Raw genomic sequence first — 18,965 nt, forward strand, 5'->3', positions numbered from 1 at the left:
TCAGCCGGCTTCTCCTTTTTCTTCCTAGTAGCCTTCCCCAGCAAGAGAGGAAGTCACAGAGAAAGATTGGTTCAAAGTTGAGCATCTGTTGGTTTTGACATTTTTTGGGGGGAGGGTCACACCCGGCGATTCACGGGGGTTACTCCTAGCTTTTCATTCAAGAATTACTCCTGGCAGTACTCGGGGGACGATATGGGATACTGGGATCTGAACCCAGGTCGGCCGCAAGAAGACAAACTTCCTACCCGCTGTGCTATCGCTCCAGCCCTGGTTTCAACCTTTGTAAAAAAAAATTTTTGTTTGTTTTGGAGCCATACCTGATGGTGCTCAGGACTTCCTCCTGGCTCTGTGCTTAGGGATCACTCCTGACGGTGCTCAGGGGGCCCTACAAGGTGTTGGGAACCAAACCTGGGCCCAGCATGCGTGAGGCACACAGTTTACTTGCGGTCTGCACATTGCTCTGGCCCTGTGAGTAATTCTCATAGCATGTTCTGTGGCCCTGTTCTCTGTCCTTTGATAGTTTCCCTAGACATGAGAACAGTAACGTGAGGGCACAGCTTTGCCCTGCAGATAAGCAGCCAGGAGCGCTAATACCAGGAAGCTTGGCCATCGCCCAGGCCCAGGCCTTTGCCAGCTCTGCTGAGGCTGCCACGGCAGCTGACATGGGGCGGCTTCGTGCATGCCCTGGATGCTTCCTGAGCAGGCAAAATGGGGCCCACCATGGGCAGCTGGTTTCCAGCCTGCGCTCTGCCTCCCACCTCCCCCTCTCTCGGGCTCGGCTCTCTATGCAGGGAGCCCCTTCTGCTGGCAGTACAGAAATCTGCCTCTCAGAATCCAGAATTTCTGACTAAGTGACTCAGAGTCTCCAAATATAGCTCAGAGGATGGGAAAGGGCGGTGCAGGGCCTCATGGGCAGGGACCCAGGGCACAGTGGGGTTCTGGCCTGTCACTGAGAGGCTAAGGGGATCAGGGTTGAGCCCTGAGCGAGGACTCTCCCAACTGTCCTCCGAACCTCCTTTTTGGGGGCCTCCCAAGCAGTCTTAGGGAATCAGGGTCCACAATCAGTGGCAGACAATGGGCATTTTAATGCTTGGGCTCTTCGGTGACCACCAGGGCAACCCTGGCTTGGCTTGGGAGCCTCTAGGGTAACACCTAGTGGTGCTTGGGGCCATGTGGTTCCAGAGTTTGGAAGTCAGGTGCCCCCAATGACTGAGTGGTCATCCCAGCCCCAAGAGCAACCTTCTATTTTGAGGTTTTTTGGGCTTGCAGGAAGGAGTCATCACTTTATGTGCAGGAAGGGATCACTGTCTTTATGTATTCCCCACCCCTGCCCCCCCCCCCCCCACACACACATACACACGCAACAAAAGGGGCCTGGATGCTTTTAGAGACTGATGGTGCATTAGGGGCCGATTCTGTGGCTCCTGGTGGTGGAAGGGCTGAAGCCCCCCTCCCGGCTCTGGTTTAGGTGGTGGAACTGTTGGTAGGTGCAGGGATGAGGGCCTGCTTTGCACATGACTGACCCCAGCTCCATCCCTGGAATCCCTTGAGGGATCCCTGAGTTCAGAGCCAGGAGTAAGCCCTAAGCACTGCCAGCTGTTCCTCATACATATAAAGTAGACAGGCGTTCTGTCCTGTGTCTTCATCACTTGTCAAAGCCAGGGAGCACTACTCCAGACTCCTTGGGAGGGCTGTGAGGAATGAAGGAGGTGAGGGTTAGGGGGATAGGGTGGGGGGCTCCCCTGCTCACCAGCCTGCACGTGTGTCTTCGGCAGCGATGAGCAGATCCTGGAGTGGTGCGGGGAGGACGCCATCCACTACCTGTCCTTCCAGAGACACCTCATCTTCCTGTTGGTGGCCGTCAGCTGCTTGTCCCTGGCTGTCATCCTGCCTGTCAACCTCTCAGGAAACTTGCTGAGTAATGACCCCTCATACTGGCTAAGTGGGGCCCAAGTGGGTCAGCAGCCCCAGGAGAAGGTGCTTGTTATGGAGCACCTCAGAACTCCTGCAAAATCAGATATGAGAGTACTGCAGGCAGGGTGCTTGCAACTGATTTGCATGCAACATGCATGCAACTGATCTGGGTTTGAGCCATGGTACCACAGGGTCCCCTGAGCCCCACCAGGAGTGAATCCTGAGTGCAGAGCCAGGAGTAAGACCTGACTACTGCCAGGTGTGAACCTCACCTAGAAACAACCCAAAAAGTCAGATGTGAGAAAGACTCCTGGGGCTTTGAGTAAAGATCTGGGGAAGTCATCCTGGCTAAGGTGGAGAGCTGGGGTCCCTAATATTTATTTCTGGTTCTGAGTAGAAGGGGGGAATGAACCCCAAGACTGAGCCAGAGCAGTAGTATAGAGGGTAGGACATTTGCCTTGCATTTGGCCGACCCCGGTTCGATCCCCAGCATCCCATATGGTCCCCCAAGCATTGCCAGGAGTGATTCCTTAGTGCAGAGCCAGGAGTAGTCCCTGAAGATCGATGGGTGTGACCCCCCCAAAAAATACCCGTGATTGATTTATTCCAGGGATTTTAGAGATTGTTTTGTGTTTTCCTACCCTCACCCATCTCAGGGCACAGTTAGGGTGCCTATAAGAAGTTGGAGTGATCCAGGTCAAAACCATATCATGGAATACTATTTCTAAGCTAACCAGGTTTCAGCTTCCAAAGCATGAATCCTCTTGCTGGGCTCATGAGTCCCAGTCTTGTTTTTTTTGTTGTTGTTGTTGTTGTTTGTTTGTTTGTTTTTTTGGTCACACCTGGAGATGCTTAGTGGTTACTCCTGGCTCTGTACTCAGGAATTACTCCTGGTGGTGCTGAGGGAATCATAGGGGATGCCGGGGATCTAACCTGGGTAGGCTGCATGCAAGGCAAACGCCCTACCCGACGTACTATTGCTCCAGTCTCTCAGATTTACTTTTGAGCCCAGCTCAAGATGATTCTAAATCTCTCATGGCAGTGGCACAAGAATCTTTTAGCAAGATGGATTGAAGTTTTGGCTTTACCCTGATGCAGGGGAAGCTGCTTCTCCTGCTGGGGAGCAGCGACTTTGGCTGGCCACTCTGAGCTGCCTGTCCCTGCAACCTCCTCCTCCAAGCCCCACGAACTGAGGCTGCTGCACCCTCCTCTCTCTTGGTCCCGGCGTGAGCCCTGGGACTAAACACTTGTGCTTCTTTGTAGACAAGGACCCTTACAGTTTTGGGAGGACAACCATAGCAAACCTACAGACCAAGTGAGTTGGGGCAGGAGGGCACTGTTGGGGACACCCGAAAACCCCAGAGTCTCACAGGGCAGGCGAATGCCTGATGCCCCTTAGCAGCTGGGCCGTGGCCGCAGAGAAGCCCTGACAGCTACTACTCTGCAGTAGGCTTGGGGGCGGCGGGGAGTGTGCCTCTGGGTTCCTCCTACAGGAAAGGGCTGGGGACCGCTTTAAAGTTGTCCCTTTGGGTTGAGGGACATCAACTGGGGGGGACGCCACCGGTCCTCAGCTCTGCCAGGAGGGTACTCCTGCTTAGTGTCCAGCCCCGTACCGCTTCGTGGGAGCATGGCCCTGACAGCAGGCGTGTTCCCTGCTCCCCCCAGCAACGACCTCCTTTGGCTGCACACCATCTTCGCCATCATCTACCTCTTCCTCACCGTGGGATTCATGCGCCACCACACCCAGTCCATCAAGTACACAGAGGAGAACCCGGTGAGTTGGGGTTGGAGCTGTGGGGAGTTTGAGTCTCTGCACCTTCTCTCCCAGCAGGGCCTTGTGGAACCCAGGCCTGCCTTCCCTTTGTTACTTACTGTTTGGGGCTAATCTGGTAGTGCTCAGGCCTCACTCCTGACTCTGGGATGCCTCTGGCGGGCTGGGGGTGGGGGCGGGGTGGGCAGAGGGGACTATATCTGGCATTATTGTCTACTTTCCGCAGGTTCTTTGTTTTTGTTTGGGGGTCTCCCAAGCAAGACTCAGGGGGGCCTAGGGACCACGCCAGGCAATTCTTGATCACCTGATCCAGATGGTTTGATGCTTGGGCCCAGCAGTGCTGGGGGCCTCCAGGGCTACACCTAGTGGTGCTTGGGGGACCCTGGGGTTCCAGGGTTTGGACAGGGGTCCTGACATGGTGCCACACATATACCTCTGACATCTGAGCCATCTCTTCTCCTTAAATGTTCTGTTTTGACATTTTCCTTCCAGTCTGCCAACGAGGCTTCAGATTTGTGGGTTCGGGCTTGTAGCTATTGATTCTAATAACATCTCCTAAGTTGGACTGAGAGCTACCCCCTCTCTCTGAAAACCACTTTCATGTCAGACACCTGTAGCCTGAAGGTAGAGATGCGGTGGCTGATCTGGGACCAGGGCTTCAAGTGTTTTGGGGCCCAGGCCTGTGCCCTCTGGGGTGGGCTGCGGGGACCTCCTAACCAACAAGATGGACCCTTGGTTGGGGGTGAGATGCGTGTTTCTGCTGTGCTTTTGCTTGGGAGGGCCCCATGTCTGAAGCTCATTTTCACCACTGTCATTTCTGGGGCAGGTTCACTCTGATCTCCAGAGCTGATTGTTCCAATCTGTCTAGAGGGAAAGTGGACCAAACCTTCATTTTTTTTTTTTTTTTTTGGCTCACACCTAGCCATGCACAGGGGTTACTCCTGGTGGTGCTCAGGGGACCATATGGGATGCTGGGAATCGAACCCAAGTCGGCTGCATGCAAGGCAAGCACCCTACCCACTGTGCTATCACTCCAGCCCCATAAACCTTCATTTGAGGGAATGGCTGGAGAGCACCTTACTGGTCGCTCCAAGAAACTGACTGCCTTGTATTAAGTGCGTTTTATGTATTTCTTTTTTTACTTTTTCTTTTTTTCTGGTTTTTGAATCACACTCGGAGATGCACGGGGTTACTCCTGGCTCTGCACTCAGGAATTACTCCTGGCAGTGCTCGAGGGATCATATGGGATGTTGGGAATTGAACACAGGTTGGCCGCATGCAAGGCAAACGTTCTACCTGCTGTGCTATCGCTCCAGCCCCTCACGTATTTCTAATAAGACAACTTTCCAGACAGTAAAATTTGTTATGTTCTGGCTTTTAAAAGGTGAAATATAAATAAAAATTCATAATTTATCAAAAAGAAATGTGTGGGTGTTTCGGTGACAGCAAGTCCTCGCTTAACTGTCCCCAGAACTTCAACTTGCAGTAAAAATGATATCTGAGCAGGCTTGCTCCCTAATATTACAGTGACAGGGGTTATATTTCCTTATAATGAGGGCATTACCTGAGGGCCTGCTGTCCCTGGTTTCTGGGCTGGGTTCTCCAACCTGCTTTAGACCCCTCCACCCCCTTCGGGTCTGTCTCAGTCTCCTGACGTGCAGAGACTCCTGGAACTGTTCTGGGAATGTGTCCAGGAGCCCCTGGAATAAGTTGCTTTTTTTTTTTTGTGAGGTTTTTGGTTTTTGGCCACACCTGGCTGTGCTCAGGGCTTTCTCCTGGCTCTGTGCTCAGGAATCACTCCTGGTGGCTTTCCTTGAATCATGTGTCTTGCCTGGTATCAATTTGGGGTTGACCGTATGCCAGAGAAGTGCCTTAAGCCCTGTATAAAGTCTCTGTAAATGGCTTGCCTCGGCTACTTTGGGCTCAGGAGGGGGAGCACCTGAGCCTTCTTTTTTTTTTTCTTTTTGGGTCACACCTGGCAATGCATAGGAGTTACTCCTGGTTCATGCACTCAGGAATTACTCCTGGCGGTACTTGGGGGACCATATGGGATGCTGGGAATTGAACCTGGATTGGCTGCGTGCAAGGCAAACGCCCTACCCACTGTGCTATTGCTCCAGTCCCAGCACCCGAGCCTTATGAATCACCTGTTTTCTTTCAGGCAGGGAGTCTGGAGGCATATGCCAAAGTCGCCTCCTACAGACCTAATTGCCTTTGATAACTTTTTCAATATGCTTCTACAGCAGGTGAGGCGGACTCTGTTCATCACAGGACTCCCCAAAGATGCCAGGAAGGAGACTGTGGAGAGCCACTTCCGGTATGGATGTGGGGGAGGAGGGGCCACAACCTGCCCCAGGCAGGACCAGTGTCATCTTGGGGGGAGCCCAGGGTCTTAGTGCACACCTGTCTTCCTTTTGCATTCCCGCTGAGATCTGAGAAGCACCTGAGTATCAGATGACTGCACATCTGACCCCCCACTGGTGCTGAGGACACACGTGGGATGGGGTGGCCTGTGTCCTACAGGTGGCCACGGCATCCTCATAGCCACGTACAGGCCAGGGTGTGGGTGCAAATGAAAGTGTGGGGAGCACAGGGGCAAAGAAAGGGATCCCAAGACTTAACTGTCCAAGCCCCGTTCTCCCTTAAACATGTGTCTCACCTGCTTGTCCCTGAATCTTTGCTTGCTTATTCTCCACTCTGGAGAAGATGGTGTTCTCACTCAAACACATTCTTCTTTTTCTTCTCTCACATCTTTCTAAATAAGGTTTAACAAAAACTATCTTGCTTCACCAAAAAAAGAGAAAGAAAAAAAGAGAGAAAGAGAGAAAGAAAGGAAGGAAGGAAGGAAGGAAGGAAGGAAGAAAGAAAGAAAGAAAGAAAAGAAAAGAAAGAAAAGAAAGGCAATCCTGTGTTGGAGAGGCAGTAATAAGGCGTAATGCCTTGCATGTGGCCAACACTGGTTCAATACCTGCCACTCTATATGGTTCCCTGAACACTATTAGGAGTGATCCCTGAGAACAGAGCCCTGAGCACCACAAGATATGGCCCCATCACAGAGAGAGAGAGGGAGAGAGCGAGAGCGCAGCCAGGCAGGCAGGCAGGCAGGCAGGCAGGAAGGAAGGAAGGAAGGAAGGAAGGAAGGAAGGAAGGAAAGAAAAGGAAAAGGAAACGGGAGGAGAGCAGCCAGGAGAGCAGAGGGTAGCCAGGCCGGCTGGCAGTGTGGGTGCAGAGTCCCCCCAGCAGATCTCCTGATTGTGCACTGTCCTCCCAGAGCCCAGGGTTGCCCTGCAGAGGGGCGCCCACTCCAGGATCCTCCCCTGGGAGAAGGGTGCTGTGTGGACTGGCCCCGATATGCAGCCTCGGAGGAGCATCAAAAGGCAGTTTGGGGCAAGTAGGACCAGGAACCAGTTTCCTCAGAGTCCCTTTCTCAGCAACTCAGCAGGCACTGATTTGTGCTGTGGGCCATGGCAGGGCTGCACATCCAGTCAGCTCGGACTGTTTACAGAGAACAGGTGTCATGGTAAGCGAGCACGGCATGGTGACTACAGATGTGGGTGCCTTTTCCTGGCTCAGACAGTCCTGGCTGTGTGACCCTGGATCCAGTGCATTTTACCTCCCCAGCCCTTGTTTTCCTCCATGTCCAGTGGGGACAACACTCGCGGGGGGGGGGGGGGGGGGGGGTCACACAGGACAGCACTTGGATGCTGCGTGGGCACAGTGAGTCCAGATGCCATGTGTGCCCCGGGACTGTGATACATGTGGCCAGTTTCGTTTCTTTTCTTTTTTTTTTTCTTTTTGGGTCACACCCGGCATTGCACAGGGGTTAGTCCTGTCTTTGCACTCAGGAATTACTCCTGGCGGTGCTCAGGGGACCATATGGGATGCTGGGAATTGAACCCAGGTTGGCCACGTGCAAGGCACTACCTGCTGTGCTATTACTCCAGTCCCACATGTGGCCAGTTTCTAACTGAGGGTCCTCGGTCTCTTTTGAGCTAAAAAGGTCAGTGACCTTCAAACTGGTCACAAAATGGGGACAGAGAGATAGTTGTGGATAAGGTGCTTGTATTGCACATGGCTGAACCAGGTTTGATCCTTGGGAGCCCATATGGACCCCCAAATGTTGCAGGAGTCATTCCTGAGTGCAAAGTCAGGAGAAGCCCTGAGCACTGCAGGATATAGTGTCCAAACAAACAAACCAAAAAAAAAAAAAAAGCCCAAAACAAAAGGGTCATAAACTGCCTGGCATTCCAGTGAGGGCCCCAGACAATAAGGCTGTTCTATTGGGCGTAGGAGAGAACAACACAGGCTTCTGTGCATGCAGAAACCCTGGGTTTAATCCAGAACATCACTTGGTACCCTGAACACTGTGCCAGGCACCATCTGGTATGGCCCCAAATCATCAGGTATGGCCCCCAAATCAAGCCATCCAACAACAAAAAAGAAATCTGTTCCTTTGGGGGGGGGGGGGATAGTACACCATGTTCATTTTTCCACATGAGAAGTGCCCACTGATTAGAGCCTGGGGGTATCAACTTGTCAGTTGCAGGCAGTTCCTTGGATGCTATTTAAAAAGGCTCCTAGGGATTAGAGGGATAGTATAGCAGACAGGACTCTTGCCTTACATGCAGCCGACCTGGGTTTGTTCCCTGAGACCCTATATGGCCTTTAAGCCCTTCCAGTAGTGATCCCTGAATATAGCCAGGTGTGACACCAAAATTGAACAAACCAACAACAACAAAAAAGACCAAAAAAAAAAAAAAAAGAAAAACCAAAACAAAAGAAAAGGCTCTTTTGGAGCGAGATGGCGGCCAGGCAGGAGCACATGCTTTGCACATAGGAGCCCTGGATTCAAACCCTAGAACCACATGGTCCCCTGAGCACTCTTTTTTTTTTTTTTCTTTTTTGGGTCACACCCGCCAATGCACAGGAGTTACTCCTGGTTTATACACTCAGGAATCACTCCTGGCAGTGCTCGGGGGACTATATGGGATGCTGGGAATCGAACCCGGGTCGGTCGTGTACAAGGCAAATGCCCTACCTGCTGTCTGCTGTGCTATTGCTCCAGCCCCCCCCGCCCCCCCCCCCCCCCCCCAGCACTCTTAGGAGCGACCTCTCAGCACAGAACCTGGAGCAATCCTTGAGTACTGCTGGGTGTAGCACCCAATACACACACACACACACACACACACACACACACACACACATACACACGGCCTCTTTGTGTTGAACTTCAAAATGTTTCCCCTTTGGTGAAAGGCAAAGAGAAAGAAGAGAAAGGAAGTTTGCTCTGGCACAAGAGACCATCATGATTCACTCGCTTGGAGGCTTGGGGAGTCTCTCCCCTGGGGCGTCTTGCCAATGGCTGTCTTTCGTCTCCCCCCTGGGACAGGGACGCATATCCCACGTGTGAGGTGGTGGAGGCCCAGCTATGCTACGACGTGGCCAAGCTGATAGACCTGTGCAAGGAGAGGTGAGGGGACTGTGCCCCTCCTACCCGTTCCCCCTCTAACTCCCCTTCCCTCCCCGCCCCCCCAGCCTTCCTGCCCTTGGGCCTCCCAGTTGGGAAGGGAGAGGCTCATTCAGAAAGTCCAACTCCAGGTTCTGAGGGTGACTGATGATGGGACATGGGTGTAGGGGGGTTCAGCACTGGAGTATGATTCTGATCTTTGTCCTCTGGGGCTCCTCACTGCAGAAAGAAGACTGAGAAGAACTTGACCTATTACACAAACCTGCAGGCCAGGACAGGCCACCGGAGCCTCATCAACCCCAAGCCCTGCGGCCACTTCTGCTGCTGTGAAGTGCCGGGCTGTGAGCGGGTGAGACCCCCAGGCAGTCAGGGAGTGTGGGGGGTGTTGGAAATTCCTGGGCTCCCCATTGCTCAGAGCTGCCTCACAGCAGCACATTCCCTGCAGGAAGATGCCATCTCCTACTACACGCGAATGAAGGACCAGCTGGTGGCACGGACGGCCGAGGAGGAGCTCAGGGTCCAATCCCAGCCCCTGGGGATGGCCTTTGTCACTTTCCGGGAGAAATCCATGGCCACCTTGTGAGTGTGGGCATGCTCCATATAGCCTCCCCTGCTGGGGGCAGCTTGAGAGCTTTCCATGACCCTTCCCTGGGGGTGGGAGGGGAAAGAGTCTGGGAAGGCAGTCCCCAGACTCAGCATTTCGGTTTGTGCTACCGTAGGGTGTGGGGTTTCCACCTAAGCCCCAGAAATCCCAGGGACTCTGCGTCCCACATTCCCCCTTCCCGGATGGGTGCCATTGTCCTCCAGACACCCACTGCAGAGCCGTGGAGCCTTCTGGGCATGAGCAGTTTCTTCTTCTTTTTGGGGAGGCCACACTGGTGATATTCAGGGTAACTCCTGTCTCTATACTCGATATTACTCCTGGTGGTGCGTGGGACAATGTGGGATGCTGGGGATGGAGCCCGGTGAGCTGCATGCAAGACAAGTGCCCTACCCGCTGTCCAATCTCTTCAGCCCTCCGGGCGTGCGCTTCTGTCTTGCTGTGGAGCAGGCCTCTGCAGCCAGACCCCTGGTCATGCCAAGTGCCCAGGGTCCGGGGTGCCCAGGATCCCAGTCACCTCACCACAGGGACGGCAGGGGACAAGGAAGGAACAGGGCTGTGGGGGGAGGGTACTGAGCATAGGACCTTGGCCCTGTCTGGTCTGCCTGGGCATTGCAGCTGGGCACAGGCTCGGGTGTGTCCCACAGGCCTGGACATGGGGGCATGCGACTGAGAGGAGGCCTGGGGACAGGGAAGGGGTGGTTGGAGATAGGAGTGGGGGCTGGGGAGATGGAGTGGGAGCTGAGGAGATGGTGGGGGTACGTGTGAGTCTTGAGGAGGAAATGGGTTGCTGGGAGGGTCGTGTGAGGTATCATGGGGAGAAGTGAGGGAAGGTTGAGGCCTGGGCTGACAGGAGCTCCAGTCTCTGGCAGGGCAGAGGGGCTGGCCCATGGTGTAGTGGGGTGTTGGGCATGCAAGCAGTGTGTGCGTGTGTGTGTGTGTATTGTGTGTTTGTGTTGTGTGTTAGTGTGTGTTTGTATGTTAGTGTGTGTTGTGTGTATGTTAGTGTGTGGTGTGTGTGCTGTGTGTGTGGTGGGGGGGGGTGTCTCAGAGCAAATGCAGGGTGAACCCTAGCTTGGAGCATCCCAGTCTCCTTCCCTGTAAAATCTGAGTGGTCCCTACTGGCCTGCAGGGCCATTCTGAGGATAAAACAGTTTCCCCATCGCTTTCAGGATGTTCCCAAGAGGGTACTCACTCCTCAGCACCGCTGGTGAGATAGTCAGCAGCATCTGTGTGTGGGGTGGGACCTGGGCCAGCCTGGGTGCTCACGCTGTCTGTGCTCCTGACAGCATTCTGAAAGACTTCAATGCTTGCAAGTGCCAGGGCCTCCGGTGCCGTGGGGACACCCAGCCGTCCTCCTACAGCAGCGAGCTCTGCACCTCCAGGTGGACCGTGGCCTTTGCCACCTACCCTGAGGACATCTGCTGGTGAGCCCCAGGCCTGGAGGGCGGGATGAGGCTGGGCCCCCTGCTGGCTGCTTTCCTCCCACACCCCCAAACACAGCTGGGACCTGCGACTGGGGAGATGCTCACCCCTCTGGGGCTCTGGGGGCCCAGGGTGGGGTCTGCCTGTGAGCCTGTGAGTCTTCACCCAGTGCTGCATCCAGGGCACCTCCCAGATGTATAGAAGGTGACCTGCAGTGCTGTCTAAACTTTCTCAGAGGCTGGAGAGAGCGCATAGGGATTCAGGCATATGGCCAACCCCGGTTCGATCCCTGGTACCTCCTAGGGTTCCCCAAGCACCTCCAGGAGTGAGCCCTGAGTTTGACCCCACGCTCAGAGAAAACAAACAGATCTGTATTATAGCCGTTTTAAGAAAGTAAAAGAAACTGGAAAGTTTGGAGCCAGAGTAATAGTACAGGGGCAGAGTTCTTGCCTTGCACATAAGGGTTTGATCACTGGCACCCCCGTGGGTCCCGCACGCCCACCAGGAGTGATCCCTGAGCTCAGCCAGGAGTAAGCCTTGAACACTGCTAGGTAAGGTAAGGTAAAGGTAAAGGCCCTCCCGTTGATCGTCGATTTGCTCGAGCGGGCCCAGTAACGTCTCCATTGGAGACTTGGTTGTTACTGTGTCTGGCATATCGAATACTCTAGGTAGCTTGCCGGGCTCTCCGAGAGGGGCGGAGGAATCGAACTCGGGTCGGCCATGTTGGCCGCTTGTAAGGCGAACGCCCTACCCGCTGTGCTATTGCGAGCACTGCTAGGTATGGATCAAAAACCCAAACCAAAAACAACAGGAAAATTAAGTCATACTTTAAAGTTTTTTAAAAAATTTTTTGATAAAGCAGGAAAATTTTTATTGACACTTATTTAGAAAGATGTGAGGGGAAAGGAAGGAAGGAGTACATGTTTGAATACAGGCTTCCCCAGAATGGAAATAAGCAAGAAAAGACATATAGAAATAAGCAAGTGAGATATGTGTTCAAGGGGAGTACATGGGCTTGAAGAGCAAGCCAAGTCATACTTTACATTTGAGATATTATTTCAACACTAGTTTTTTTTTTTCTTTTTGGGTCACACCCGGTGATGCACAGGGGTTACTCCTGGTTCATGCACTCAGGAATTACTCCTGGCCATGCTTGGGGGACCATACGGGATGCTGGGAATCGAACCCAGGTTGGGCTGTGTGCAAGGCAAACACCCTACCAGCTGTGCTATCACTCCAGCCCTGTTTTTTTAATTTAATTTAATTTTTTTTTTTTATTGAGGTGTGGCGCTTTTGTGCCAAGGAGTCTTGGAAAGTGACTGGTGCCACTCCTAGTGCACAGCTTGACTTTCACCAGCCATTCTGGCATTTATTACTTTTCTTTTTGGGTCACACCTGGCAATGCTCAGGGGTTATTCTTGGCCCTGCTCTCAGGAATCACTCCTGACAATGCTCAGAAGACCATCTGGGATGTCAGGGATCGAACCGGGTTGGCTTTGTGCAAGGCAGACGCCCTACCTGCTGTGCTGTCACTCCAGCCCCAACACACCAGCCACTCTGTAGAGCTCAGCAGCCTTGGGTGGTTTGTGACCGCTGTATTGGGTGCGCTAGCCTGGAGACCTGCTAGCGAGCGTGGCTGTATCCCTGTTGACATGTAGCAAGTGCTAAGCACTGGTGCTGAGCTGAGGACAGCTGGGCAGTGGCCCTGAGTCATCAGTCTGGCCTCTGATCCTCATCCAGGACTAATGCTAGTGCTCGTTGCCACTGGCTTTAGTTCCGTCTCTGATGGTTCTGCCCTTGGTGAACTGGTGAACTTGGCGATGGCTGGTTCACATCACTAAACCCATTCATGTGCTGAATGTGAGTGACCATTCTGCACGGCTATGCGCTCTGAGCTCACAAGGGGCCCAAAGTTGATCTTGTAGCTGAAGGTCAGTACACCAAGCTTGTCTTTTTGTTTGTTTTTGGTGGGCTTTGCACACCGATCCCTCCTGACGGTGCTCGAGGGACCAAATGGGGTACCAGGGATTGAAGCCGGGTCAGCCGTGTTCAAGGCAAAAGTCCTCCTCTCTGTGCTGTGTCTCTGGCTTTTGTCCATCCTCCAGAGACTGAGATGAGGCCTCAGCCTGCCTGCAGCTTGCCCTCTGACCCCCCTGTGCCTCAGGCACTGCTGGGGTGCTGAGCCCCTCCTCTCTGTACCCCCCTCTGCAGGAAGAACCTCTCGATCCAGGGTTACCGTTGGTGGCTGCAGTGGTTGGGCATCAACTTCATCCTCTTCGTGGGGTTGTTTTTCCTCACCACTCCTTCCATCATCCTGTCCACCATGGACAAGTTCAATGTCACCAAACCCATTCATGCACTGAATGTGAGTGACCATTCTATACAGCTATCCCTGGCTGTAAGAGGGCATTGTGGGGGGGGTGGGGGTGAAGATATGGGGGCCAAGGGATATGAGGGGCACTGAGGCAGGAGCTGTGTCCCTCTGGCTGTACTGTTGAATTGGAGCAGGGAGGGTTGGCCAGGCTTGTATTAGTACCTTTAGAGCAATGCTCTAGACCGGTTTCCCCAATGATCTGAAAGTAGACTGTTTCATTTGGGGAGGGGGGAAGTTTGGGCCCATTCCCAGAAGCAACTCCAGGCTCTGTGCTCAGGGGAACATAGTGGTATTGGGGACAGAACGAGGACTGGCTTCATGCGAGGCTTTACCCCCTGTCCTATCTCTCCAGCCTCTCAAAGTAGAGTATTTTTTATTTGTTTTGGACCACAACTCATGGTGCTCAGGACTTTCTCCTGGCTCTGTGCTCAGGGATCATACCTGGCAGTGCTCGGAAGACCATATATGGTGCTGGGGGTCGAACTCAGGTCAGCTGCATGCAAAGCAAGCGCCGTACCCACTATTCCATTGCTCTGGCCCAAAAGTAGAGTATTTCTACAAAACATTCATGAGCCAAAGATATGCTTCCATTAATGTACACCGAAAAAAAAAATGTGTTCTCAGGCCCCAAACTAACCTTTGAGTCATACCAAACCACACATAAAGCCTAAGAACACATGAACACACATGGAAGCAGGAGTATCATAATAGAGGCATGTCCTGCATGGAGCCCCGGGAGGTCCCTGCAGCTGCCTCTCAGCCCTCAGGGACCTGCAGCCACCAGGACAGAGGCTGATGCTACTTTTGCTTTTTGCCATAAAAACAAACTCCTCTTTGAATTTCTTCCCATCAGAGGAGATGGAGTCTAATGTTAAAGATGGGTCTTTTGTTAAAGCGGCATCATACAAGGTTCTAAAAAGTAGGAGCTCCTGCCCAATATGTGTGTGTTGCTTGCTGCTGTTGTGGGGGCCATGCCCAGCAGTGCTCAAGAGCCACCAGAGTCACCCCCAGGGTGCCACTATCACACCTACTGGTGCTGGGGTGGGGAACAGCTAGGAATCACTCATGGCTGACCAAATGGGGTTCCAGGTGTCAAACCCAGGTTGGCTGTGTATGCAAGGCAAGTGCCTTACCACTTATCCCTGAGGTGAAGAAGTCATGGATAAGAAGGACCAACTGTGTTTGTTTGACAACAGTCATGCGTCAGTGGCCCTGGAGTCTGTATCTGCGCTGTTTGCATCAGCCCTTTAAGGTGCCAGCGTCCTGCTCTCCCTCCCATGAACAGGGCAGCACCTCCTGACCCTGCTCCGCACACTGTTTCCTAGGACCCCATCATCAGCCAGTTCTTCCCCACTCTCCTCCTATGGTCCTTCTCCGCTCTGCTGCCCACCATCGTCTATTACTCAACGCTGCTGGAGTCTCACTGGACCAAGTGAGTGCCAGGCCATGGCCCTGCCCCAGCGAGAGGTCTTTTCTGCCCCTGCACTGGGACAGCACGGGGAGAGCAGGAGCCTGACTGGGGGATACCTGAAGGACTGGGTCCAGGAGCAGGGCTCTGGACCTCTCACCTCTGACTTTTTGCAGGTCAGGGGAGAACCGGATCATGGTGACCAAAGTCTACATCTTCTTGATCTTCATGGTGTTGATCCTGCCCTCCCTCGGCCTCACCAGGTAGCTCGCCCTCTCTTGCTTGGAACCGAATCCAGGTCACAGCTGGAGAACCTAGAGCCGGGAAGGGATGGTCTGGGGGTGGATGCGAACCCCTCCCATTTCGGCCACTAACACATGTGGAAGGCATTGAGCTGGCCCATTTGCATTGATCTATTTTCTTCTTTGAGAAAAATCCTGTGGCGGGGGGTGGGGTGGGGGTGATAGTACAGCAGGATGGGCATTTGCCTTGTATATGGCTCACCTGGGTTTGATCTCTGGCACCCCGAATGGTCTTCTGAGCACTTCCAGGAGTGATCTATGAGCACAGAGTCAAGAGTAAGTCCTGAGCACTGATGGGTGTGGCACAAAACCAAACCAAAAAACCTGTTTTTTGTTAATACTGTGGGCAGGAAAGATAGTTTAGTGGATTGGGTGTTTGCCTTGCATGCAGCTGACTCTGGTTCAAACCCTGATACCACACATGGTTCCTTGGGCACCGCCAGGACTGATTCCTGAGCACAGACTAAGAAGTAAGCCCTGAACACTGCCAGATGTAGGCCCAAACCAAAATAAATTTTTAAAAAAATGGTGTGGGTGGGACCAGAATGGATTCAAGGGTAAAGCACCTGCCTCGAAGGTATGAGTCCTTGAGTTCAATTCCTGGCACTGCACAGTTCCACAGCACAAGTGGGTAAGCCCCCGCCCCCCCCCAATAAAGAACAAAAAGAAGAAAAACAATTTTGTGAGGCCTGGGGATGTAGCCTAATGTTGCAGTGGATGCCTTATGTGGTGAGGACCTGGGTTTGATCTAAGCACACATAGACAAAAAAACCTTTAAATTTTTTTTTTAAAAAAACAAAACTTTCACAACCCTTGTCCGGGAGGGTCTGATCCTGGCTTTGCCTGGGGAATCAATTCAGGCTGTTGAATAAAAGCAGAGAGCACAGGGGTTAACGTGAACATCTCAAAAGTGGCCAAGCCCAGTTTGTTCACAGCATCACATAGTCTCCCGAACACTGCAAGTGCGGCCCTAGAGGCCTTGAGTACCACCAGGTGGTCTAGTCTGGAGCAGCATGGCATCATGGGGCCCTTGCATTACACTGTTGGCTTCTTGGCGAGAATCACAACTGGGGGCCCAGGCCTCTGCTTAGTAGCCCTGCAAAGTTACAGGACAGTAGCTGTCTTAGAGAACAAATGTCAACCTTGAGATTTGACCTACTGAGCGCAGGAAAACATTGGAAAGGTGTGTAGTGATCCCCGGTTGAAAATAAATTCCTGTGGAATTCATTTGTTTTTCAGTCTGGATTTTTTCTTCCGATGGCTCTTCGACAAAAAGTCTGCAGATGCTGCTATCAGGTTGGAGTAAGTATCGATCAGGCTGAGTCTGGACCATCTCGGTGCCTGTGCCCCCTGGAGTTTGGGCTGGAGCCACACTGGAGGTGGGGGGGCTTGGGGGTGTAGGCTGGCGCTTCAGGACAGACATCTTCCTCCTGGAGACCAATCCTGGGCCTTCAGGTTCCTGACTGAGCCGTTGCATGCCTGGGGCTGCACCCTGGAGGCTGACCCATTCTGCTCTCTACCCAGAAATGTGGCTAATCTTCTAGGCATTAGAGAGCTGCACCTCATTCATCCTGTGAAATTTACTGAGGATGGAGCCTATGGGGAGAAGGAGCAGCTAATCTCGGTAGTGCCATGGAGAAGGACAGAAAAAAAATATTTAAACATTCATCGCAACCAGAAAGACCACCTGGTCTATTTTTGCCAGGAGACTGGGGTTGACTGTTGATTGTGCCCGTTCAGTATTTTAAACTTGTACCATCCACTTACTGGTAATAGCTCTGATTTAAGAAGCCATTCATGCCGGTTCTCACCTGATCTGTACAAGAAGCTATGAGGTCATTGAGTTGTCTCCACTTTATAGATGAGGAGCCTAAGGCTCAGATTATCTCGCTGCTGTTCTGCCTTGGTCCCTGATGTTCCCGCTGCAGGCCCTGAGGCTCGGATTGACTTTCCAAAGGGATGTTTGTAGGCACGGCTACCCCGCCCACCTGGAGGATAGGGGAATTATTTCAAATGGGTTCCACTTCTGCCTGGCCCCCCAGGTGCGTCTTCCTGCCCGACCAGGGGGCCTTCTTTGTTAACTACGTCATTGCCTCAGCCTTCATTGGCAACGGAATGGAGCTGCTGCGCCTGCCAGGCCTCATCCTCTACACCATCCGCATGATCTTGGCCAAGTCTGCTGCAGAGCGCAGGAACGTCAAGCAGGTCAGGGAGGGGCGGGACCCCGGAGGGAGTGGGCAGGGCCCGGGGGCGGGGAGTGGGCGGGGCTAGTAGGCGGAGTGGGGCGGGGCTGTAAGTAGCGGGCGGGGGAAAAAGGCGGGGCAGGGCCAGGGCAACCCACCTGAAACTTTCCTGAGCATTTGCCCAGTTCTCTGCTAAGCGCTGGCACTGTGCACAATCAGTGAATAAAGGCCAAGGTGCTCTTGCAGGAACCAAGTGTCTTTGATCCCTCTGCAGGCTAACCCTCATGGAGGGAGTGCTTCGGCTTTTCACATTTTAACAATCTGATCACATTTTTCTGGAATCAACACTTCTTCCACCAGCATCCACGTGCATAGATTTTTGCGGGCAGGAGGTTCGGGGGTCTCCCAAACTGCGCTTGGGGTCCCGGGGACACTCCCAGAGATACTTGAGCGGCTGTGTGTGTCAGAAGACCTGGTACTTGGTGATGTACTGCACAGGACTAGCGGATGCCAGGGGCCACCAGGGCCACCCATGGTAGTACTTTGGGGTTACCAGGGCAGAACCCAGAGGTGTTGGGGCAGGGAAAGAGGAGGGTGCAGGAACCAGACTCAGGCCTCTTGCATACTGGCCATGTTTTCCAACCCTTCGATATATCTTCCCAGCTCCATTTGCCTGACTTAGTTTGGTTTTGGCACCTGGCTGTGCTCAGGGATCACTCCTGGTGAGTCTCAGGAGAACCATATGAGGTGCAGGTGATTGAACCCAGCTGTGTGCAAGGCACACACCCTACCTGCTGCACTATCTCACTTTCTTAAGATGACCACACAGGGCCTTTCTCTGCGATTCCCTGAACTGCTTGCCAAAGGTTCACTCTCCTCCACTGAGCAGATCCACGAGAGGCAAGCTGGGAATGATGTGTTTTCTCTTTCTGAAGCTGTGCTGTTGGTGGCACAGCTCAGAGGCATGCCATGCTGGGGGTGGAACCTGGGCCTCACCCAGGTGGAACTCTGGAGCTCCAGCCCATCACCTGCTTTTATTCTGAGCTCAGCACTGCCTCTGAGGGGCTGCTGCTATTCCACCTGTGCAGGCTCATCCTCTAAGCTGTGGGAAGTCACACATATGTGTGCCCATGACACTTGGACAGAAGGAGCAGAACTGGGCCAACTGCAGCCAGAGTCTGTGGGGGAATCACTGTCTTCTCCCCTCAGATGCATCAACTGTCCCCCACTCCTCTCCCTGCAGCGGTTTCTAGGCCTAGAGGGAGAAATGACTCCAGACACAAGAAATGCTAGAAAAGAGTGACTCGCTGTCTCAGGAGGTCTGATTGGCTCTGAGTAAAGTGAGGAGTTTGTGGAGGGACAGAGAACACAGGCAGTGGGCGTGGGGGCTGTAGAGAAAGTACAGTGGGATGGTAGGGCATTTGCCTTGCAGATGGCTGACCAGGTTCGACTCCCAAACCCATATGGTCCCCCGAGCCTTGCCAGGAGTGATTCCTAAATGCAGGGCCAGGAGTAATCCC

At 53.2% G+C, this 18,965-nt stretch overlaps 1 protein-coding gene across 1 annotated transcript in view; it reads left to right on the forward strand.

Moving 5' to 3' along the window:
• TMEM63A (transmembrane protein 63A) overlaps positions 1-18,965 on the forward strand; it is a 34,683-nt gene that overhangs the window by 11,295 nt on the left and 4,423 nt on the right. Inside the window, exons 6-18 of the mRNA XM_056133179.1 lie at positions 1,776-1,918; positions 3,178-3,229; positions 3,580-3,688; positions 5,932-6,002; positions 9,075-9,155; positions 9,378-9,501; positions 9,598-9,731; positions 11,043-11,180; positions 13,390-13,543; positions 14,878-14,984; positions 15,137-15,223; positions 16,502-16,564; positions 17,305-17,467. Of these exons, the coding sequence (XP_055989154.1) occupies positions 1,776-1,918; positions 3,178-3,229; positions 3,580-3,688; positions 5,932-6,002; positions 9,075-9,155; positions 9,378-9,501; positions 9,598-9,731; positions 11,043-11,180; positions 13,390-13,543; positions 14,878-14,984; positions 15,137-15,223; positions 16,502-16,564; positions 17,305-17,467 (1,426 nt within the window). The remainder of the gene's footprint in view (positions 1-1,775; positions 1,919-3,177; positions 3,230-3,579; positions 3,689-5,931; positions 6,003-9,074; positions 9,156-9,377; positions 9,502-9,597; positions 9,732-11,042; positions 11,181-13,389; positions 13,544-14,877; positions 14,985-15,136; positions 15,224-16,501; positions 16,565-17,304; positions 17,468-18,965) is intronic.

This window comes from Sorex fumeus, unplaced genomic scaffold (assembly GCF_029834395.1).
Source record: "Sorex fumeus unplaced genomic scaffold, SorFum_2.1 ptg000007l, whole genome shotgun sequence".
Taxonomy (NCBI): domain Eukaryota; kingdom Metazoa; phylum Chordata; class Mammalia; order Eulipotyphla; family Soricidae; genus Sorex; species Sorex fumeus.